The sequence below is a fragment of the Triturus cristatus genome, chromosome 7 (assembly GCF_964204655.1).
Source record: "Triturus cristatus chromosome 7, aTriCri1.1, whole genome shotgun sequence".
Taxonomy (NCBI): domain Eukaryota; kingdom Metazoa; phylum Chordata; class Amphibia; order Caudata; family Salamandridae; genus Triturus; species Triturus cristatus.
The window spans coordinates 183,304,092-183,327,845 of record NC_140590.1 but is presented as its reverse complement, the minus strand read 5'-3'; the positions used below and the strand labels follow the sequence as shown (position 1 = coordinate 183,327,845).

Below are 23,754 nucleotides of genomic sequence, written 5' to 3'. Positions count from 1 at the left end.
AAAAATGAAACGTCTTTGTTTCATTTTTTAAGGGCAGGTATTGGTCTGTGGGACCACTGCCTGCCCCTAAAAAATATTTTCACCTGCATTCACAAAGCGGAAGGGGTCCCTTGAGGGTGATAAACTGTGTGAGAAGTTGGCCTGGTATATGATGCTCACTAGTTAAAGTGATCACCTTGTACCATGCCAAGCAACCCTTATGGTGTGGTTGTAAGTCAACCTTTTCGGACTAGCTGCCCTAGTGGTAGCGTAGGCTAAGCAGTCTTTGAGGCTAAACTCGTGAAGCGTGTTAAGCCAGCTGTTTTACCAAATGTAACCCCCTTTTATACCAATGAAAGGACACCACACAGATATATATTCAAAATATATATGTATTTATTTCTCAAAGTAACCCCTAGTCTCTTTATGAGCACAGGAGCACAAATCGTCAAACAAGATTACAGTAGAATACACAGAAGTTGCACTTTATATGGATAGGCCCTGGTGGCCGCTCGAACCATATACTAAAATAGTGGTATAAGTACCACGAACAGAAAAGGGAAAAGGCCTAGGGCCTCTAGAATCGCTGGGCCTACAAGGAGCTAACTTCAGTTAGTGACCAGGGGGTCCACGGGTGGCGTGTGCAGAGCAAATAGTCACACGCGTGCTCCCATAGGTTTCAATGGGTGCGTAAAAAGTACAAAGTTACTGCAAAGAGGATCTTCCGGATGGACTAGGAACTCAAGATTTGGAACACAGGCACTAGAGATGTAATACTACACTTGGGCACAGGAGTGCCAGTTTTACCTCACCCACGGGAAGCGGGTGCATAGGCCTCAAAGTGCGTCGGGTTTCTTCTATCTGTTCCGTGGAGCCTGAAGACAAAGATGCTGCAGGCGGTCGGTCCGGGAGAGATGCGGTGGATCCAAGAGTGGATCGGAGATGTTGAAGACCTGTAAGCAGAGGGGACAGTGTTCACAGTCACTAGCCAGTGACCGGCGTGGCACCAGGTGGGTACCAGGCAATGTCGGGTGCAAACAGGAAGAAATGTGTAGCTTGTCTCTGCAGCCACGTGGTCCCGGGAGGTCGACGACGTCCAGGAGTCGGTTCACGAGCTGTCCCACGCAGGCTCTCGCTGTCGGCGGTGTCGGCGACTTGATCAAAGCAAACAAGCCTTGGCAAAAGCAATTGTTGTAGGAGATGAAATAAGCTGATGGTTCTGACCAGCAAGGTCAGAGGGACTGCTCCTTTGGAGGGGAGCAAGGGCCAGTCTGGAGCAACCAGACCAGTGGTGTATTTTGTGAAGTTCGTCGCCAAGATGGCTACTAGCCAGCGGGCCAGCAACCGGTTAGGCGCGTCGAGTGGCAAAATGCAGAAGGGCCCCACGCAGATCGTGGAGATGCTGGAGGGCTCACCTTTGGTGCAGATGCTGCTCGGGTGTTGGGCTTCTCAGATCCCAAAGCACAACTTGGAGGGAGCCTCGGTTGTTGCACTTGTCAGCTTGTCGTGGTCGTTTCAAGATGGCTGGCTCCACGTGTCTCGGTGCCTCCACGGGTCTCCTCTTTTCAGGGACTGTGGATCGGGCGGTGAGAGGTCTGGAGGTCCAGGTCTTGTCAGTCTCTGGGCTCGGGCTCCGGCAGGAGGCGGCGGCAAAGCAGACGTTGATTCGCTGGATGGTGCTTGCGTTAGCAAGGTGGTCACTCCCTGACCACAGGGGAGATTTCCTTCAGTCTTCTGTGCAGCAGAATGTCGAAGTTCCCGTCTTCTTCTTAGTTTCAAGTTGATTCCAGGATGTCTGAAGTCTTAGGACACAGCTCCTACCTTTAAGCGGATTCTAGGGGCCGGACTACCTGCTAGGTCCCTCCCTATGGGTGGGACCAGGAAGGGGGGTGGTTACACCCCCAATCCTTTGTCCAGCTCGCCCCAGGCCCGGGACTGGTGTGCCCCAGGACCGGTTTGAACTGGCATATGCACCGAGGCTCCTTGTGAGCCACAGGCATGTCTGGTTTCTTTCAAGCCCTACCTGACCAATACACAAAATCCTGTCTGGGGTGGTGCATGCACCTCCCCTGGCAGGAAACCCTTTGTCCACACCTCCCAAGCTGGAAGGACTCCCAGCAGCAGGAGGGCAGACTTGTGTCTGTGGTGGCAGCATCCATTTTGTGGAGCTGAGGCTATGTCTGATTTTACCCGGGTTTCAGGTTCTGTACATGTCGTGTCCCTCTAGAAGGGTGGAATGCTAACCCTGTCGCCAGAATTGGCGAGGGGTTAGTATTCCTAGTCGTATGACACCTTACTCGACATGTTTTGATAAAGCCAAACCAAAGATAGCATTTAACCGCGAGGTTCATAATGCACTTAAGAGTATATGGTATGACGATATCTGGAAACAGTAGAAGGAAGTTGTTCCGACCACTGCAGACAGGCTCAGCTCATGCCAGAGCACCATCTCACATGGAACCAAGCACTCTGCCTTCAGGATTGTTAAGGCCTGCCATAGGAGTGACTTATAGGTTACCAGGTGTCCCATTTAAGGTTAGGTATAGGTATACTACACCTAAGTAAGAGGTGATTACACCAACTTACCCCAGCTGAGTGATCAGCCAGTTGTGTCAGATTGCTAGGCCAAGCCTGGGGTGGCATAATACATGCTTCAGCCCCTGGCAGGCCTTGGGTACACCAATGCCCTGGGTACCTAGTGTACACTGGTACAGGGGCTGACAGGGTGATCCACTTCCAATTGGTTATGCACCTAGGGTGCATAGTTTTAATTTAGTAGAGAGAACAGCAGGCTGGGGGTCTGATTGGCAGGCCCACAGCCTCAATATGTCAAAAACCAGTGAAGCAAAAAGCAAAAATTTGGGGTGACCATAGGATAGCAGACCCTACTCTCCTACACAACCCCCCCCCCCCAAACGCTGGGACATTAAAATAGCCTTGACCAGTCTCGTCTTCATGTCCTAAGTGGAAGTACCTGGAGAGACCATCTGCATTCCCATGGTCAGTACCTGGCCGGTGCTCCACTGTAAAGTCCATCCCCTGTAGGGAAATGGACCACCTAAGCAGTTTGGGGTTTTCACCCTTCATCTGATTTAGCCACAAGAGGGGCTTATGGTCGGTCTGAATCTTGAAGTGAGTGCCAAACAAGTATGGCCTCAGCTTCTTCAGGGCCCACACCACAGCAAAGGCCTCCCTCTCAATAGCTGACCAATTCTTCTCTCTGGGGGTCAACCTTCTGCTAATAAAAGCAATGGGTTGGTCTTGACCATCTACATTACGTTGTGACAGCACAGCTCCCACACCCAACTCAGAAGCATCTGTTTGGACAATAAACTCTTTGGAGTAGTCAGGACTTTTCAGGATAGGTGCAGAGCACATGGCCTCCTTCAGGTCATCAAATGCCTTTTGACAGCTTACTGTCCACTGAACCTTTTTGGGCATCTTCTTGGATGCCAGATCATTAAGAGGAGTCACAATGGACCCATAGTTCTTAACAAACTTCCTGTAGTACCCAGTCAAGCCCAAGAAAGCTCGAACTTGAGTCTGGGTGGTTGGAGGAGACCAGTCCTTGATGGATTGTATCTTACTCTCCAGTGGTTTAACTTGGCCTCCACCTACAAGGTGGCCCAAATATACAACCTATGTACCTAGTGCCTATCTGGCACTTAGTGGCCTTGATAGTGAGGCCTGCCCTTTGCAGAGCCTCAAGAGCCTTCTTCAGGTGGATCAGGTGATCCTCCCAGGTGGAGCTAAAGACAGCAATGTCATCAAGATATGCTGCGCAAAAGTCATCCAACCCAGTAAGGACTTGGTTCACCAGCCTTTGGAAGGTGGCAGGTGCATTCTTCAGACCAAAGGGCATCACCACAAACTGGTAGTGCCCACCTGGGGTTGAGAATGCTGTTTTGGCCTTAGACTCCTCAGCTAATCTGATTTGCCAATAGCCAACTGTTAAGTCAAATGTGCTCAAAAACTTAGCAGAAGCTAGTTTGTCTATGAGCTCGTCTGCCCTTGGAATAGGGTGTGCATCTGTCCTGGTGACAGCATTGAGTCCTCTGTAATCCACACAGAACCTCATCTCTCTCTTGCCATCTTTGGTGTGAGGTTTGGGGACCAGAACCACTGGGCTAGCCCAGGGGCTCTCTGAGGGTTCAATGACACCTAATTCCAGCATTTTATGTACCTCAGCCTTTATACAGTCCCTGACGTGGTCAGGTTGTCTGTAAAGCTTGTTCTTTACAGGCAGACTGTCACCAGTGTCCACCACATGGGCACACCAGTCAGTTTGACTAGGTATCAAGGAAAACATATGTGAAAATGATTGTAGAACCTGTCTACATTCAGTCTGCTGATGGGCAGTGAGGTTGCCTCCAAGGGTCACTCCTTCAACTGAGCCATCTTCAGGGTTCTGAGACAACAGGTCTGGGAGAGGGTCACTCTCTTCCTCCTGTCCCTCATCTGTAGCCATGAGCAAGCCCATGTCTGCCCTGTCAACATATGCTTTAAGCCTGTTAACATGGAGTACCCTGTGGGGACTCCTGGGAGTTCCTAGGTCCACCAAGTAGGTGACCTCTCCCTTCTTTTCCAGGATTGTATGGGGTCCAGACCATTTGTCTTGGAGTGCTGCTGGGGCCACTGGCTCCAACACCCATACCTTCTGTCCTGGCTGAAACTCAACCAAGACAGCCTTTTGGTCATGCCAAGCTTTCTGTAAGGCCTAGCTTGCCTCAAGGTTTTTGGATGCCTTCTCCATATACTCAGCCATCCTGGAGCGGAGACCAAGTACATAGTCCACTATGTCTTGCTTAGGCTTTTTGAGAGGTAACTCCCATCCTTCCTTCACTAAACACAGTGGGCCTCTTACAGGGTGCCCAAACAACAATTCAAAGGAGCTGTAGCCAACTCCTTTTTGTGGGACCTCTCTGTAAGCAAACAGAAGGCAGGGTAGAAGGATGTCCCATCTTCGCCTGAGCTTTTCAGGTAATCCTTTGATCATACCCTTTAGGGTCTTGTTGAATCTCTCAACAAGCCCATTGCATTGTGGGTGATAAGGGGTGGTGAACTTGTAGTTGACACCACATTCCTTCCACATAGCTGTCAAGTATCCTGACATAAAGTTGGTACCTCTGTCAGATACTACCTCCTTAGGAAACCCCACTCTGGAGAATACTCCCAGCCACAACAGGTGCTGTAGTGGTCCTAAGGGGAATTGCCTCTGGATACCTGGTGGCATGATCCACTACCACCAGTATAAATCTGTGCCCAGATGCAGTGGGAGGATCCATGGGACCCACTATGTCTATTCCCACTCTTTCAAAGGGGACCCCCACCACAGGTAGTGGTATTAGGGGGGCCTTTGTTGTGCCACCTGATTTGCCACTGGCTTGGCAGGTCACACAGGAGCGACAAAACTCCTTTGTATCTTCATTCATGTGAGGCCAGTGAAAGTGAGGGACAAGCCTGTCCCAAGTCTTATTCTGGCCTAAGTGTCCTGCTAAAGGAATATCATGGGCCAAGGTAAGAAGGAAGCCCCTAAATTGCAGAGGTATAACCAACCTCCTGGTAGCACCAGGCTTGGGGTCTCTAGCCTCTGAATAAAGGAGCCCTTCATCCTAATACACTTTATGGGTACCTTGAGCATTCCCAGCAGCCTCAGCAGCAGCCAGCTGTCTGAGGGGTTCAAGAGAGGGACAGGATAACTGAGCCTGCCTCAAGTCAGCCCTTGAAGGTCCCCCTGTCCCCAGAAACTCAACCTGATCAGGTTCAAGCTCTTCAGGGACAGTTCCTTCAGGGTCCTCTAGATCAGCTTCCTGGGAAGGCTGATCATCACTCTGAGGCAGGGGGGAAGGCATAGCCTTGACCCTCCTGTTCTTCTTCTTGGTAGGTGCTTGGTCCATTGTTCCAGGATCCAAGACCTGAGGTTCAGTGAGGCACTTTTTGGCCTGTGACCTGGTCACAGCAAGGACATGTGATGATATACCTAACATCTCTGCATGAGTCCTGTACTCTACTTCTGACCATAGAGAACTCTCGAGGTCATTGCCCAACAAACATTCTACTGGGAGGTCTGCACTAACCACAACCCTTTTGAGGCCAGTTACCCCTCCCCATGAGAAGTTAACAACTGCCACACTATCTGAAGTAGTGGCATTGCTGGCATTGGTCACCAGGTAATTCTCACCTGGTATGTACTGTCCAGGGTCCACAAAGCCTGGTGTCACCATAGTGACACTGGCACATGTGTCCCTGTAGGCTTGAGCCACTTTTTCGTTAATTAAAGGAGTCTGTCTGTACTTGCCCAGGTTACTGGGGCTCACAGTCAGGGACAAATCAATGTCCCCATCACAGATCAAGACTGCCTGTGTCAGGGTTCTGTCTAAGTCAGAATCTCCTTCAGTTCCCATAGTGATTCCCACTACACCCTTTGTCTGGGGACCAACACTGCTAACAGTAGTACTGGGAGCAGGCGCCTTAGGGGCAACAGTGTTGGGGGCTCCACCCTTTTTACAATCACTAGTCCAGTGAGTTGTATTCTTGCAATGATAGCACCAGGGTTTCTTTTGACCTTCTTTCTTCTTTCCCTTGGATTGTTGTTGGGACCCACCCTCCTTAGCAGTAGTTTGGGGCCCTGTTGAAGACTTCTGGTCTTTAGATTTCTGATCTCCACCCTTTTGGTCTGTTTTCTTCTGATCACCCCCTTGGCCCTGGTTCTGGTTCTTTTGCTTAACCCTGGTTCTGACCCATTTGTCTGCCTTCTTTCCCAATTCTTGGGGAGAGGTCAGATCAGAGTCAACCAAGTGTTGATGCAGTTGCTGGTTTTGACAGGTATTTAAAATCTGCTCTCTCATCATCAAATTATACAATCCTGTAAAATCAGATACCTTACTTCCCAGCAACCAACCCTCCAAAGCCTTAGTGGCACATTCAACATATTCAGACCAGTCCTAAGTCTGTGTCTTTTGGGTGTCTCTGAACATTAACCTGTACTGTTCAGTGGTTAAGCCTAACCCATCAACCAGAACACTCTTCAGGACTCTGTAATTTCTGACATCCTCTTCTCTAACAGTGAGGAGTCTGTCTCTGCCTCTTCCTTCAAAGGAGAGCCAGAGGATTGCTGCCCACTGGTCTTCAGGAACCTGCTGTACTTTGCAGGCTCTCTCAAGAGCAGTCATCTATTTGTGGATGTCATCCCCACTTTTGTAGGGGGGCACAACCTTAGACAGGTTCCTATTATCAAAGACCCTATCTTTGTCCTTAGGGACAATGCTGCCACCAGTGGGTATAGACCCACTCTCTCTAGGTTGCCTAGCCTTACTCAGTTTTTCTTCCATCAGGGCTACTTCTAGCTCCTGCTTCCTGATCCTCAGCTGGGCTTCCTGCATTCTGGCCTCATGTTCCCTCCTCTGAGGGGTGGTCATCCTTTTCCTGGAGTGACCTTGAGAGCCTCTAGAGGCATGAGAAGCATTAGAGTCACCTGAGCGATTCCTTTGCCTCCCAAGCCCCTGGTTAAGTCCACTGGGGAGATCCAATGGGATGGTCCCATTGTCAGTCCCCAATAGCCTTAGTTTAGCTGGGCCAAGTATAACACTTGGCACTGGGCTAGTTCTCCCTTCATCATCACTACTCTCTGTATCAGTGCCTTTATCACTCTCATCCTCTGTGGTATTATTGCCATCTAAGGGGTGACTATTGGAACTGGGTACCTCTGTAGCATCTTCAGAAGGGGGGCCTCCTGTTCCTGACCCTAAGGGGGCTAACTGGGAAGCTTTCTTGAGCTCTCTCTGATTTTCATCATTTTGCAAGAGTTCTCTGAGCTCAGCAGAGGTAGGGTTCTTGGGCTGTTTAAGGCCTCTAAGAGTTGCCAAATGCCTGAGCTCATTCTGGTTAAGGGTAGCAAAGATGGATGGTGCCCTCTGGGGGTCACTCTCAACAGAGATGGGTACAGTGGACCCCTCTGCCCCAGCCATTGCTCTTAAGTGTGGGTGGATGTGTTGCAATCTACCTACACTTGGGTTTACCTACTAAACCTATCTAGTAGTTGTAGTCAGGGTGTGCTACTCCCTTTGCTCTACAACAACTAAGTTCAGTAGAACTTATGTATATCTAATCTTGTTTTATATGTACCTACAGGTACCTATGTGATCTTTCAATTGGTAACCAAGAGATTACAATGGTAAAACACAGCAAGCTCAAATCCAACCGCTGCTCACCAATGTGAGAAGTTGGCCTGGTATATGATGCTCACTAGTTAAAGTGATCACCTTGTACCATGCCAAGCAACCCTTATGGTGTGGTTGTAAGTCAACCTTTTCGGACTAGCTGCCCTAGTGGTAGCGTAGGCTAAGCAGTCTTTGAGGCTAAACTCGTGAAGCGTGTTAAGCCAGCTGTTTTACCAAATGTAACCCCCTTTCATACCAATGAAAGGACACCACACAGATATATATTCAAAATATATATGTATTTATTTCTCAAAGTAACCCCTAGTCTCTTTATGAGCACAGGAGCACAAATCGTCAAACAAGATTACAGTAGAATACACAGAAGTTGCACTTTATATGGATAGGCCCTGGTGGCCGCTCGAACCATATACTAAAATAGTGGTATAAGTACCACGAACAGAAAAGGGAAAAGGCCTAGGGCCTCTAGAATCGCTGGGCCTACAAGGAGCTAACTTCAGTTAGTGACCAGGAGGTCCACGGGTGGCGTGTGCAGAGCAAATAGTCACACGCGTGCTCCCATAGGTTTCAATGGGTGCGTAAAAAGTGCAAAGTTACTGCAAAGAGGATCTTCCGGATGGACTAGGAACTCAAGATTTGGAACACAGGCACTAGAGATGTAATACTACACTTGGGCACAGGAGTGCCAGTTTTACCTCACCCACGGGAAGCGGGTGCATAGGCCTCGAAGTGCGTCGGGTTTCTTCTATCTGTTCCGTGGAGCCTGAAGACAAAGATGCTGCAGGCGGTCGGTCCGGGAGAGATGCGGTGGATCCAAGAGTGGATCGGAGATGTTGAAGACCTGTAAGCAGAGGGGACAGTGTTCACAGTCACTAGCCAGTGACCGGCGTGGCACCAGGTGGGTACCAGGCAATGTCGGGTGCAAACAGGAAGAAAGGTGTAGATTGTCTCTGCAGCCACGTGGTCCCGGGAGGTCGATGACGTCCAGGAGTCGGTTCACGAGCTGTCCCACGCAGGCTCTCGCTGTCGGCGGTGTCGGCGACTTGATCAAAGCAAACAAGCCTTGGCAAAAGCAATTGTTGTAGGAGATGAAATAAGCTGATGGTTCTGACCAGCAAGGTCAGAGGGACTGCTCCTTTGGAGGGGAGCAAGGGCCAGTCTGGAGCAACCAGACCAGCAGTGTATTTTGTGAAGTTCGTCACCAAGATGGCTACTAGCCAGCGGGCCAGCAACCGGTTAGGCGCGTCGAGTGGCAAAATGCAGAAGGGCCCCACGCAGATCGTGGAGATGCTGGAGGGCTCACCTTTGGTGCAGATGCTGCTCGGGTGTTGGGCTTCTCAGATCTCAAAGCACAACTTGGAGGGAGCCTCGGTTGTTGCACTTGTCAGCTTGTCGTGGTCGTTTCAAGATGGCTGGCTCCACGTGTCTCGGTGCCTCCACGGGTCTCCTCTTTTCAGGGACTGTGGATCGGGTGGTGAGAGGTCTGGAGGTCCAGGTCTTGTCAGTCTCTGGGCTCGGGCTCCGGAGGGAGGCGGCGGCAAAGCAGACGTTGATTCGCTGGATGGTGCTTGCGTTAGCAAGGTGGTCACTCCCTGACCACAGGGGAGATTTCCTTCAGTCTTTTGTGCAGCAGAATGTCGAAGTTCCCGTCTTCTTCTTAGTTTCAAGTTGATTCCAGGATGTCTGAAGTCTTAGGACACAGCTCCTACCTTTAAGCGGATTCTAGGGGCCGGACTACCTGCTAGGTCCCTCCCTATGGGTGGGACCAGGAAGGGGGGTGGTTACACCCCCAATCCTTTGTCCAGCTCGCCCCAGGCCCGGGACTGGTGTGCCCCAGGACCGGTTTGAACTGGCATATGCACCGAGGCTCCTTGTGAGCCACAGGCATGTCTGGTTTCTTTCAAGCCCTACCTGATCAATACACAAAATCCTGTCTGGGGTGGTGCATGCACCTCCCCTGGCAGGAAACCCTTTGTCCACACCTCCCAAGCTGGAAGGACTCCCAGCAGCAGGAGGGCAGACTTGTGTCTGTGGTGGCAGCATCCATTTTGTGGAGCTGAGGCTATGTCTGATTTTACCCGGGTTTCAGGTACTGTACATGTCATGTCCCTCTAGAAGGGTGGAATGCTAACCCCGTCGCCAGAATTGGCGAGGGGTTAGTATTCCAATTCGTATGACACCTTACTCGACATGTTTTGATAAAGCCAAACCAAAGATAGCATTTAACCGCGAGGCTCATAATGCACTTAAGAGTATATGGTATGACGATATCTGGAAACAGTAGAAGGAAGTTGTTCCGACCACTGCAGACAGGCTCAGCTCATGCCAGAGCACCATCTCACATGGAACCAAGCACTCTGCCTTCAGGATTGTTAAGGCCTGCCATAGGAGTGACTTATAGGTTACCAGGTGTCCCATTTAAGGTTAGGTATAGGTATACTACACCTAAGTAAGAGGTGATTACACCAACTTACCCCAGCTGAGTGATCAGCCAGTTGTGTCAGATTGCTAGGCCAAGCCTGGGGTGGCATAATACATGCTTCAGCCCCTGGCAGGCCTTGGGTACACCAATGCCCTGGGTACCTAGTGTACACTGGTACAGGGGCTGACAGGGTGATCCACTTCCAATTGGTTATGCACCTAGGGTGCATAGTTTTAATTTAGTAGAGAGAACAGCAGGCTGGGGGTCTGATTGGCAGGCCCACAGCCTCAATATGTCAAAAACCAGTGAAGCAAAAAGCAAAATTTTGGGGTGACCATAGGATAGCAGACCCTACTCTCCTACAAACTGCAACTGTTTTGCAACCGCTATTGCGGTTGCAAAACAGTCTTACATAGGGCTCAGATTCGCTATTAGGAAGGGACGCCCTTGGAACGCCCCTTTCTAATAGCAACTTGCTAAAAAATTGGATAGGATTAGTATATGGCCCATATGTATTTTGCGCAAACCCGTTTGCGCATGCAAAGAAGGGTCATACATTTGTCCCTTAATTTTTGGACGGGATTCTCTCCTGGGCCGGTGTGGAGCTTGACCAGATAACTCCCCTCCCCCACCCCCTCCAACAATAGTAGCCAGAATTCTGGGTGCACCTTGTTGAAGACATTTCTTCACCTGCTACCCTATGAGGCCCCAGTGACAGTGGTTAGGTCACTGATTTAATCTAGCCTGGACTAGGCCAATGTCCTACACCTTGGTCTCTCGGATTATTTTATCCACCGGCTACAGGTCATGCAGAATATGGCAGTCCGTTTATTATTTAAAATCCCAGAATTTGTCTCGGTGTCATGTTATTGGGACAATCTTCACTGGCTGCCAGTCCGTGAGCTTATTAAGTAGAAAGCACTGACCCTAACTCATCAAGCCCTACACAATAGGGGCCAGAGGTACCTAAATAAACGCATTGAGGCATACTGCCCTGGGAGGCTGAATGCTAACAAGCCCTAGCACACATATATGACCTCTTTATACACATTAATGGTGCAAAACAGATTATAACAAAACAATGAATATTAATGTATTTTCGTAGGTTTAACATTCATTCCAGTTGCTCCAGCCAACACGTGTTTTGTCGCTATGGGGATATGGCCCGCAACTTCCTCAGGGCTGTATCGCTTTTGTGGAATACGTTCTGCCTTCCTGCCGGTTATACTTCCGTCCCAGCCGTATTTAGGCTGGGATGATATTCAAAATTCACGTTTCTTGTAGAAACTTTGTCCAACACACGTTAATTCAGTGTCGTGTCAGTAGTTCCATTAGGTACGAAGCTGTGATTAGCAGCTCGTAAATAAGCGCTTTTTCGCACCCTGACTCCGTATTGGTCTGTCCTCGGCTCCTGCGCTCCAGTACTGCGGGCCTCATTGTGATTCCTCGTTTCCAGAAATTGTGGTGGGGAGGCTTCTCTTTCACTGTTAAAGCAGCAAACCTCTGGAATAAACTCTCTGAACATCTGAGACTTATATCTGAGCAGGATAAATTCAAAAAAGAACTGAAAACATTTTAATTTAGACTCTAGAGGTGAACATGGGCAGACAAATCCTCTGTTTCACCCATTTTGGTAGTACTGGAAGCGCCAGGACAGTAGGACACTCTTACGAGTAACAGTGTGCTAGAAAAATACCCTAATTTATTCAAGCTTGCACAGCTGCTGGCTATGCTGTACTTAGACTGTTGGAGGGAAGCTTGCAAGTGCTGTACCTGTCCTCTGTTGGAGAAACGTGCCTTACTGCTATGTGTCTATGTGTTTTGCAACATCGCTGACTCAAATTTTGGTTTAAAACTGTGTATCTTCTTTCCAACATGTGTAAAACGACATTGTTCAATTAGATTGTTGCCACGAGCCGGAAGATAACATCATTGTATTTATCATGATGTTTGCTCTGTTTGTGGTCTCAAATATTTCCTAAATTTTCTATCTAAAACTGTACAGTTAGAAGTAGGTACAATGTCTATACTAACCTTGGGTAATGGTGGATTAGGTTTTTGTATTCCTTTTCTTCCTTTCTCCTCTGGAAACCTATCTTTTAGCGATATTTTCGGTTTAAATTCTCATATCAACGTGAGGAAATAAAGTTATCACTTCTGTTACTTTTGTTTCTCTTCATTTTCAAACCTTTTCAGCATTTCGCGACTCTGAATGCTGGATTCAGGTGTGTTATACACATAAGTATTGGAATGGTTAAATGGGACATATCCCATTCCAATATGGCGACCATACCTACAAACGCAAGCCCGTCCTCTAACTTGTTTTCCCACTCGCAAAGATGTAGTGAATACTTCCGGGGCACAATTGGTTCTTAAGTAGACCTCGGGCGGGTCTACTTGATGCAGGAAGTCCACGGACGGCAGGAATTTCAGGACGTCGCGTATTGCGGACCAGAGGTAAATGAGATGGGTAGCTAGTGCGTGACGGGAGGACTCTGTTAGCATTTGGCAACTTTTACGCTTGGAACTCGTTAGGAATTGGAAGTAGATTATTGTAACTGCCATGGCTAGCTATACTAGCAAATGTATGAATCTAAATATGATGGGAGGACACCTTTTACGCATATGTTTAGGATCCAATCTGGGGGAAGGGGAAAGGGGGAGTGCCCTTGCTCGGGGGAATTTGTTTTAAATATCATAGGAACAGTGGAGTATTCCGTGTTTACTTTTCTTCCTCGTTTGACCTGGATACTCCGTGTTCTTCTCCACGAATGAACTGAAACTCTTTTCAAGTTTTCCATGACACAAATGGTTTGGCTGAATACTAAACCGAACTATGTGAATATGTGACAATAGGTATATGTTGGCTTTAACTTGGACGCATTAGGTACATTCATCTTCTCATCTTTGAATTATAGGATCTTATCATGGTTCCTTGAAATCTTGAACTCACTGGATATTTGACGAGAGAGGAGCATATGAGTTTGCAGAAACTTTCGTAAGTGCCATCTAGTTAGACTTAACCAACGCCTTTTTTTTGCCTTAAAAATATGAGAAATTTTATGCTACAAATTAGCAATGTCCTACATTACTTACTGAATCTACACATCTCTATTCTCTCTTGTCATATAGATTTATACCTTTTCGGAGATACTTGTATGGATATCCATTACTTTTGGATGTGAGACAGCAGAGAATCAGTATTTCTAGCAAGCAGGATGTCTGTGAGTAGGGGCACCATATTGGTCATGCCTCTAATGGATTTGGACTCCCTATTAATTAAACCCTTTATCCTTGGACCTAAACATTTTATACAAATTACGATCTGCCTGTGTTTTATACATAGTAAGGCCCTTTAACTTTGACTTTTCTTGGGGACGCTCGAGATAAGGCCTTATACATCAATGAAAGTTGTGTTTCTTTGTTTTACTTCTAGTCTTTGCCAAATCGCTCCAACCCTTTATGAAATTGTTCACGGGAATCTAACACTCTCCAGGACTTTGGAGAGTTTAGGTGAACCAGCACAAGATAGCCCTTTCCACCATCCGAATAAAGCCGAATTAGGTGAACTTCTAACTGTCCGGCTAAATGGTTGTATAATCCAATGAATGGGCCCAGGTCCTAGAATTATCAATATCTGATTAAATGGATTAACTTTTGTGTCGCTAAGATTGGCTCGCTTTCTTTCCATCTCCAGCTTTGATTTACTTCTCTATAAACGTATGAGACATTGGATATCCGGATTCCCAGAAAGAATTCTTAGGACTTCGGAGAACCCAGGGGACCAGGCCAACTATAGCCATCCCTACTTTCTTCTGAGCACCGGAATTGAAGGTAAATTGAATAAATGTGGATTATATAGGTTTTATATTTTTAAACGTAATTCTATGACCCGTTATATATTGGGTTAGTAGGGGTACTACTTAGAATTATTTTAGTGCTCGGAAAATGCTCTTCTACCCTTTTTTTCTAAGCAATAAGATCTGTTTCTTTCTAAATTTCGGAAACAGACAATGGCCCATGGGTCTTTTTATACATATATGGATCTCCTCACTGATCATCAGTTTTTTTTTCACATATATGAACACTTATTTCGTTGGGCATACTTTGGAATTTCTCTGTTTTTTAGTTCTTATTCTGCTTGGGATTTTTCACGCTTTATCTGTCACCTCAAATTTTTTATGTCTTTCACCTATTCTTTTCCGTGGGTATGGGGTTAACTTCAAACCTAGAAATCCTTTTTTTAGAAACTGATATTTAAAGCCTCTTTTGCATTTTCGTCAGAACATTTCAATGTTTTATTTATAATCACTTCACAGCCTTGAGGAAGTCACGGTGGTGACGAAACGCGCGTTGGCTGTTTCTGATACAACGCTCTACGTGTCAAGATTTGTGCTTACAAGAACTGCATGAAATGAAATGTGTACACCCCAAAAAAAAATTCTTGATGTTTTCTCTGACATGGGATGCAACATGTTAGATGAAGTGCTTTGTGTCTGACAATCATTAAATCTGAGTTCACAGCATATATGTGTACGTTTCGTAATATTCTCCACATCAAGTGGTTATCTCTCTCTATTATTTGGTGCTTGCAGTTCATGAGATTAATTTCAAACAAATGTAATTGGTTTTATTTGATTAGAGTGCCGGGGTTTCTCTGCGTGTTTGTATTACGGGCCATGTATGACCTGTTTGATTGATAGCCGTGGTAGTGGGATATCTGACCTCGAGTTGGCACCTTCAAAATATTTGTCTTACAACGAAGTATATGTATGGTATCGAATTGCCTCATCATCTGATTCAATTGTTTATGTGATTGTGCGACTCAATATCCACCACTACCTTGTGTGCGGTTCAGATGTCTATGTGTTCTGTACCTACCATGCATGCGGGAAGCTTGCATTGCTGCTGCCTATGCTGTACTTAGACTGCTGAAGGGAAGCTTACAAGTGCTGTACCTGTCGTCAGTTAGTGAAGCATGCCCTGCTGCTATGTGCCAATGCATTCTGTACCTGTATTCATGAGGGAAGCTTGCACAGCTGCTGTCTATGCTGTACTTGAACAGCTAGAGGGAAGCTTTCAATTGTTGTACCTGTCCTCTGTTAGTGAAGTATGCACTGCTGCTGTGTCTCTGTGTTTTGTACCTACTATGCATGGGGGACGCTTGCACTGCTGCTGCCTAGGCTATAGCTAGACTGCTAGAGGGAAGCTTGCAAATGCTTCACCTGTCTGCTGTTAGTGAAGCGTGCACTACTGCTATGTGTCTATGCATTCTGTGCCTAATATGCGTGACGAAGCTTGCACTGCTGCTGCCTGCGCTGTACTTAGAATGCTGGGGCGAAGCTTGCAAGTGCTGCACCTGTCTGTTAGAGAAGCGTGCCCTGCTGCTATGTGTCTATGTGTTCCGTACCTACCATGCATGAGGAAAGCTTGCATTGCTGCTGCCTATGCTGTACTTACATTGCTGGGTGGAAGCTTGCAAGTGCTGCACCTGTCCTCTTTTGGTGAAGCATGCACTGCTGTTATGTGTCTCTGTTTTCTATACCTACTATGCATGAGGGAAGCTTGCACTGCTGCTACCTATGCTGTACTTAGACTGCTGGAGGGAAGCTTGCAAGTGCTGCACCTGTCCTCTATTAGAGAAGCGTGCCCTGCTGCAATGTGTTCTGTACCTACTATGCATGACAGAAGCTTGCACTGCTGCTTCCTATGCTGTACCTACACTGCTGGGTGGAAGCTTGCAAGAGCTGCACCTGTCCTCTGTTAGAGAAACGTACCCTGCTGCTATGTATCTATGTGTTCTGGACCTACTATGCATGAGAGAAGCTTGCACTGCTGCTGCCCAGGCTTTAGCTAGACTGCTGTAGGGAAGCTTGCACGTGCTGCACCTGTCCTCTGTTAGAGAAGTGTGCCCTGCTGCTATGTGTCTATGTGTTCTGTAACAACCATGCATGAGGGAAGCGTGCATTGCTGCTGCCTATGTTGTACGTAGACTGCTGGATGGAATATTGCAAGTGCTTCACCTGTCCTTTGTTAGAGCAGTGTGGCCTGCTGCTATGTGTCTAGCAATTCGGTACCTACTATGCATGAGAGAAGCTTGCACTGCTGCTGCCCAGGCTTTAGCTAGACTGCTGTAGGGAAGCTTGCAAGTACTGCACCTGTCCTCTGTTAGAGAAGCGTGCCCTGCTGCTATGTGTCTATGTGTTCTGTACCTACCATGCATGAGGGAAGCTTGCACTGTTGCTGTCTATGCTGTACTTAGACTGCTGGATGGAAGCTTGCAAGTGCTGTACCTGTCCTCTGTTGGTGAAGCATGCACTGCTGCTATGTGCCTCTGTTTTATATACCTACTATGCATGAGGGGAGCCTGCACAGCAGCTGTCTATGCTGGAGGGAAGCTTGTAAGTGCTATACCTGCCCTCTGTTAGTGAGGCTTGCCGTCCTGCTACCTGTCTATGTGTTCTGTACCTACTATGTTTGAGGTAGGTTTGCACTGCTGCTGCCTATGCTATATGTAGACTGCTGGATGGAAGCTTGCAGGTGCTGTACCTTTCCTCTGTTGGTGAAGCGTGCACTACTGATAGGCATCTTTGTGCTCTGTACCTATTAGGCATGAGAAAAGCTTGCACTGCTGCTGCCTATGCTGTACATAGACTGCTGAAGGGAAGCTGCAGGTATTGTGCTATACCTGTCCTATCAGAGGCTCCTGCACGTGCCGTACTAGCCATTTTTTAGTGATTTTTTGCACTGGTGCTTTGTGCTTTTCTTGTTCCGTGGGTGAGGAGGGGCAGCACTGTTAGTTTGCTGTGTGTGTTGCCCATGTCCTGGGTGATAGGAACGTTTCTTGCACTGCTGCTGCCTTTTCTGAGCCTGTCCTGTGTAAGGGAAGATTGCACAGCTGCTGCCGGTGCAGTCTATGGGCCATATTATCAAGGATGGAGATAATATTATCGCTGCTTTTGCGGTAGGAAACTGCCGCTAAAGCGGCGATGAGGGACTTGATTATATGCCCTTGAGAATTCCAATAGAAGCCCAGGTTTGATGTCCTTCACACCAGAACCATGGCTTCTATTGGAATTCTCTAGGGCATATTATCAAGCCCCTTATCGCCGCTTTAGCGGTAGTTTCCAGACGCTAAAACGGCGATAATGTTATCGCCGTTCTGGATAATATGGCCCCATGCCTTTTTTAGGGATTTTTTGCCCTGGTGCTGTGTGTGCTTTATGTGTCCTGTGGTGGTGAAGCTTGCACTGTCAGTGCATTAGCTGCGCCTGTCTGGTGTGAATGAAGCTTGCTATCATCTACGGAGTACCTCTGAAAGACCAGGTACCTCAATATATACTGATTCCACATCAGTAAATGTACATAGATTGAAACTGCAAGAACACAAAACATGAACAAAGAAGCATTATTAAATCGCAGCCCCTTATTATAACATTGTTTAAATGTGAACATTTATACAAAGATCATTTATTAGAAAATGTTTGATACATTAGTAGCAACGAATTCAATTAATTTGGGATTTTTGTCCTTTTAAACCTTTTTCTTATCGACAGCTCTCCAAGAATTATTTCTAAATGGGTTAGTCCGAACCTTCCTTGGGAGGAAAACCAAATGTCTGTACTTTCAAGGCAGAAGGGAAACTGTCCCTCATTTTAAAGACCACAGCATTATACATCTCCCAACGGAGGAGATGGCGGTTTCTACATCGGTCAGCTCAGAAACTGTCTGCTGTGATGGCTGATCATGTCGGCCACTCTGCGTTTGCACACTTCTGACCGGCAGGGTAACAATTCAGGTCCAAACACAGGCAGAAAGGCCTACAGGGAAAAGGGAGATTTCTTGGCAGGTTGGAGCCCTTTGTACTGGTTCAAGGGCAATGAAAATTGAAGCTTGACTCTCTGCACCCAGTGGCTGATTAAAAGATGTCCATGGTACAGCCGGGTACCACCCAGCATGCCTTTGGTTCTGATGCAGGCCAGCATCCTCGTTGGGGAACTCTTCCATCATGTGATGGAGGCAACAAGGCTTGGCTGAAGGAAAGAGTGACATCCCCGTCCCCAAGAAGGTTTCCCCTGTGCACAGTGCTCAAGTTTAGAAAATTATCAAAACTGAAAAGCATTTAGAAAACTTCACACCATCACATGAAGTGATACCACACAACGTTTGACATCAATGACAAAAGTGGAAGTGACATCAGTGAAATGTTAAAGTAAATATACAAGCAAAGTGAATAGAACACCTTAAATTCAGCAATGTAGACTCATGGCTTCCAAAACAAGTGGAGCAGCATTCAGGTGTGTTCAAGGTAGTGCCTGCTGTCACATGGTGTGGTTTGTGGCATGGTGGGATCTCACACCGAAGGCGCCACAGCTTCTATGAACTGTTCTGCACACAGAAGAGCTCTGAGCAGAGTCCCATTTAGAATTCCAGGTGTAGATTTTGGCACCAAGTGTGACATATATCAGACTGTGATTGAGAACTGTGAGTGATACCTCAACACATCCTCCAAATGTGTGAGTCTCACTTGCAATGAACAATGGTCCACAACCCTGGCCCAGCATACCTCAACAATCGCATCTGCTTTCACCAGACACATCGGCTCTTCTGGACTCCTATTTGCGCACATCGCACGCATACGGAAAACCAGATCCGGCAGTCAAGCCTTCTCCTACGTCACTCCTAAAGCGTGGAAAGACAGACCTGCCACTCCACAGAGGAGCCTCCTCATCACTTCTTGAATTCTGCAAGACGTTGAAGACCTGGCTTTACGAGTAGTCTTACTAGGCCTAGGTTTGGACAGACTCACACCTGCTCAGTGCCTGGATACCCTCCCGGGTGGTACAAATCTGCATCACATAACATAACAACAAATGAGGCTTGAGGTTTGTGCCAGTGAATGTTGAAGCCTGTATACAGAGTAGGACAATCCTCTTCAAATGGAGGTCTAATGCAGTGCTTCAATTCTTCCCAAGACGGAGATCCACAGGATCATGCACCACGTTAACCAGCTTCACACCGTATTTCACGGATAAAATATTCAATCTGTTATTGTGTAAAACAACCTAAAATGCGAGTGTGTCTATCGTAGCAATATTAGACCTTTTCCTTAGTTATGCCACTCAACGGGCAATTGATGGTATTGGTTTGTGCGCATTTTGGTAGCATCCACAATGTGCGTTAAACAAATGAATTGAATTGTGAGCTCTAAAACTCCACTGCCCTTGGCAGGTGATTTCTGAAAGGACTCTTGTTTTGCTGTGTATGCTTGCACCAATGTTACAACCTGTTGTTCCAGTTACACTGGCTGTTTATTTCTTGACTGAACACGGAAGTGCTCCTTACTTGCCCCATTGCTGTACGTTATGAAGATATAGGCGTTGGAAGGCATGGATAGCAGGTAAACTTGTTTCACTAAAAGAAAAAAGAGTTAAGGCAAGCCACCAAATCTAGTGACAGAAGATCATTTGAATCAAAAATTCAAGACTCAATTTCTAAATTGAATGATTTTTTTTAACTCAGTGTGCCTGTGGTTTATAATTTGTTGATTGTGAACCCTGAGGCGTCTTGTGTTGTAACTCTACCTCATCAGGAAGCAGAAAAGAAACGTAAAATGAGCACACTTTGCCACTAGTGTTGGCTTTGCCTGAACTCCATAGTTGTCATGATAATAGTCACTGTGCCCATGTAGCCCTTAGCTGGACCAGGTCCTTTCAGAGACTTAGGTCAATAACAATGTGCCTGTATATCTGTGTCTTTCCTTTAAAGCTGGAGGCGAAGATGAAGTCACGGTAGTCCACAGCTAAATGTGTAAAGGACCGAGGAGATTGGACATTCAACTCCTGGAAGCTGATGAATGTGGCTTTTTTGGCATCATAGCGGTACACCTGACTGAGCGAGTAGTCATTGCCAAGGATGGCGTAGCGGTGCTCATCAATGGTCAACGGCTGGAAGACCATAGAGCCACGAGAGGGGATGCGCTGGATCTCCTTGAACATGGAGTTCTCCCACTTCATCACCTTGGAGTCTCCAATGAACCGTGTTAAGCAGACAAAGACATCATCCTTGGCCTTGAAGTGCTTGACCGCAAAGACGTCCTCCATCTCAGGGATGTCAGTACGCAGAACAAACTGTTTGGTGCCTTTGTCCCACTGGTAGATCACTGGGCGCTGGGAACTGCTGGAGAGAATCAGATGTGGCTTGTTGTCAATTTCCAGGTACTCCACATCTGTGTCCCGGTACCAGAGGTGCAAGGACTGGTGAGAATAGAAGCCATTCCCGTTCCACTTGTAGATGGTAGTAAACCCTGCCTTTGAGCTGTCCGCCACCACAAAGTACCACTCACCCTCCACCTGGAAGGTCTCAATGTCGTTTGGTTTGCGAACCTTGCGGATCTCAATGTCCTGGATCTTGATAAACGTTTTGGAACCTGCTTCCCTCTTGTAGATGTAAGATCCCCCAAAGAGCTGTGCCACAATGACATAGAGTTTGTCAGCAATTACCAGGGGCTTGCAGGCCACAGTGGAGACACCTGGGGAAAGAGAAGGAGACACAAAGGGCTTAGGGAATTGATCATTCAGAGACAGTCAGCTGCCTTTAGGCACATTCCTGAGTCAACTCATATACCTTGGGAATTTGTAAGTAAATGAGGATGAGAATGGTGGAATTACTTATAAAGTGAGAACTGCAGTAATAATGGGAAATTATGGTGTGTTGATAGTAAACATATTATCAAAAAAAGGGGGCAGAAGAGGAATAACTGGGTTCACCCTCCTCAATAGTACTACATGAACAGGATGCGGTCCTCGAATGAGCTGATTCAGGTGCAGTGGTCCAGGGCGGCTATGACGAAGGTGTGACTACCGGCCCCCTCCTTCCCAGCGTGATCATGAGGCACTAGCACGGCATCCAGAATAAATGCAGTGACGTTAGACCTGAGATTAAGTTCATATGTAAGTTGTGTGATTCTGCATGGCTTGCAAGACAATGTGTTCCTAATAGGGACTTTTGAGGAGTGGTACCTATAAGAACTAGGGGGCATATTTACAAGCTTATTTTTGCCGCTTTAGCGGCCGATTTCGGCCGAAAAGCGGCGAAATAAACATCTCTCTATTTTCAAGGACACGCTAACGCGTATTTCCTTGACGCATTAGCTGTTTCTCCTCCATTTTGCATGTCAGCGATTATTATCGCTTATAACATGCAAAATGGGCGTTCTTCACAATGTCTGCATGAATTAGGTGGCAGACAGACCTTCGCACTATTTACAATGCGGCCCTAGCGAAGTAAAAAAACACGCTAACAGCGGTTATCGCATGTATTTTACGTCTGCTTAGGTATGCTGATAATGGGAGGTGGATCGCCACGTTACGACCACACTCCCCTATCAGCAAGCATCTCCAATATTATCGCTGGATTTCAGGCGATGTTTCTGTTTCTCGCCATCTATCGCTGGAATCGCCAGTTCGCAAAGCGTTGATAATACGCCGCTAACACGGCGATGTAATTCAGCGTTAGATAGCAAACAGCCAATGAACGAACTGAAAGGAAATGAATGGAATAGTGAAGGAATGCGATTGAGTGAAAATTCAAACTTAGATTGAATAAGAAAGAGCCCGGTAAATGAGCAAATAAATGAGGAAAGGAATGAAATGATCAATATGTGTGTCATTAATTAAGTAAATCTTACTACACACATTATGCGATGTTTTGGTCTGATCACACAAAGTGGGCCTCGTTGTGGTGTTTACATTGTCATAAGGAGGAGATACTACACACTCTGGGAGGGAGTTTTGAACTATAGATTTCATCTGCAGTGTTGCAGATTAGAGAAGGTTAGCAAATCAGAGCTCATTTATATTGCCTCATCCTCCTGTGAGGAACTATGGAATGTTTTTTAGCTGAGAGGTGGTCCTTCCTAGAGGAGAGTTCCTGACAGACTGATATCTGTGCAGCAGAGCTGTACTAGAATCACCATTGAAGTGGCACGGGCCCTTTGGAAAGTGCAATTGCTTTGTGGCCCAGTTCTCCTTTGTGACACACAACTGCAGGACAGTTTATATAAGGATGCAAACATGGAAATATAGAAGCAGGGCTGTAAAGACACCTCTATACTCTTACAAGTCAAATCAGAAAGACAAGACCAAATTCTAGGTACCACATTGAGAAGTGTACATCTGAGTGGTGAAGAGAGGGAGCCTCGAGCTTTGGAGTGTTCTTATTGTTATATTCGGCAGCATAACTGTATCCTGGAGCCTGACATCGGTGAGCACCATCTTATGCCTGAGAGCACGTGGCCAGAAGTGTTTTGAGATGCGTGTCATTGCCTCATTAGATTCCTTGGGGCAGATTTACATGTCCATTGCGCCACTTTTGCGTCACTTTTAACATGGGAAAAGTGACGCATAAGTGGCGCAAGGGGCTTGTAAATCTGCCCCCTTGTGTGGTCCATGTAGACCATGACACAGTAGCGCAATAGCAGGATTGTGAACATGAACATGCATGATGTTCCTAGTAATTGGGTTTAGAACATAGTATGCAGAGGTATGCTATCTGGAAACTGACTCTAAAATGCCTTTTGACCATAATAGTGTGGTCAAAATATTATTAATACAAAAACTTGAGGGACAGAATATCAAGTGTGAATATATAGTATTTTTGCAATATAATTTGTTTAAAATAATAAACCTGATATATAATATAGTTGTTTTTTTTCAAGCTGTAATTGTAATATTTAGTAAATTAATGTATTTTCTAAATATTTTTAATGAAACTTTATAGTGTTCTTTCTTTTTAAATGAATTATTTGTGCTGTGTTGTGGGTTATTTAAGGGGAAGAGCGAGTAGTGTTTATGTAAATGCATTTATATACATTTAAAGTATTAGTGTATCATTCAGATTTAGAATCGTTTCTGTGATTTTTATATCAAACATTATTGTTACATTTGTTAAACCTATTTGGATATATTTATTTTAGAATGCATATTTGAGATTTGTTTTATTATGACAGGTTGGGGGTTTATTGTGTGATGGGTAGTGTTTTTGTTTAGGGGATTGTAGTCTAATTGTTATATTTTTTGCTGTTCACGAATTAAAGAAATGGGAATCTTTTTGGAAGGTATTATTTTTGTTTTTTAGATAAATTATTTAATTAACATGTTCAAAGTGCAACTACTA

At 46.4% G+C, this 23,754-nt stretch overlaps 2 protein-coding genes across 7 annotated transcripts in view; one reads left to right on the top strand and one right to left on the bottom strand.

Annotated features, from left to right (window-relative positions):
- LOC146809176 (uncharacterized) overlaps nucleotides 1-15,073 on the top strand; it is a 134,124-nt gene extending 119,051 nt beyond the window's left edge. For 2 of the 4 annotated variants that reach the window (XR_014966345.1, XR_014966343.1), the window contains exons 5-7: nucleotides 13,497-13,576; nucleotides 14,276-14,412; nucleotides 14,898-15,073. The gene's annotated coding sequence lies outside the window, so the exon portion shown is untranslated. Of the gene's footprint in view, nucleotides 1-13,496; nucleotides 13,577-13,710; nucleotides 13,803-14,275; nucleotides 14,413-14,897 lie in introns of all 4 variants that reach the window. The other 2 variants (XR_014966344.1, XR_014966346.1) reach the window with 2 other exon arrangements.
- Nucleotides 15,074-18,026: 2,953 nt separating this feature from the next.
- LOC146809175 (leucine-rich glioma-inactivated protein 1-like) overlaps nucleotides 18,027-23,754 on the bottom strand; it is a 152,083-nt gene continuing 146,355 nt past the window's right edge. For all 3 annotated transcript variants that reach the window (XM_085615966.1, XM_085615965.1, XM_085615967.1), the window contains one exon: nucleotides 18,027-21,109. In XM_085615966.1, the coding sequence (XP_085472092.1) occupies nucleotides 20,292-21,109 (818 nt within the window). In that variant the 3' untranslated portion in view covers nucleotides 18,027-20,291. The remainder of the gene's footprint in view (nucleotides 21,110-23,754) is intronic.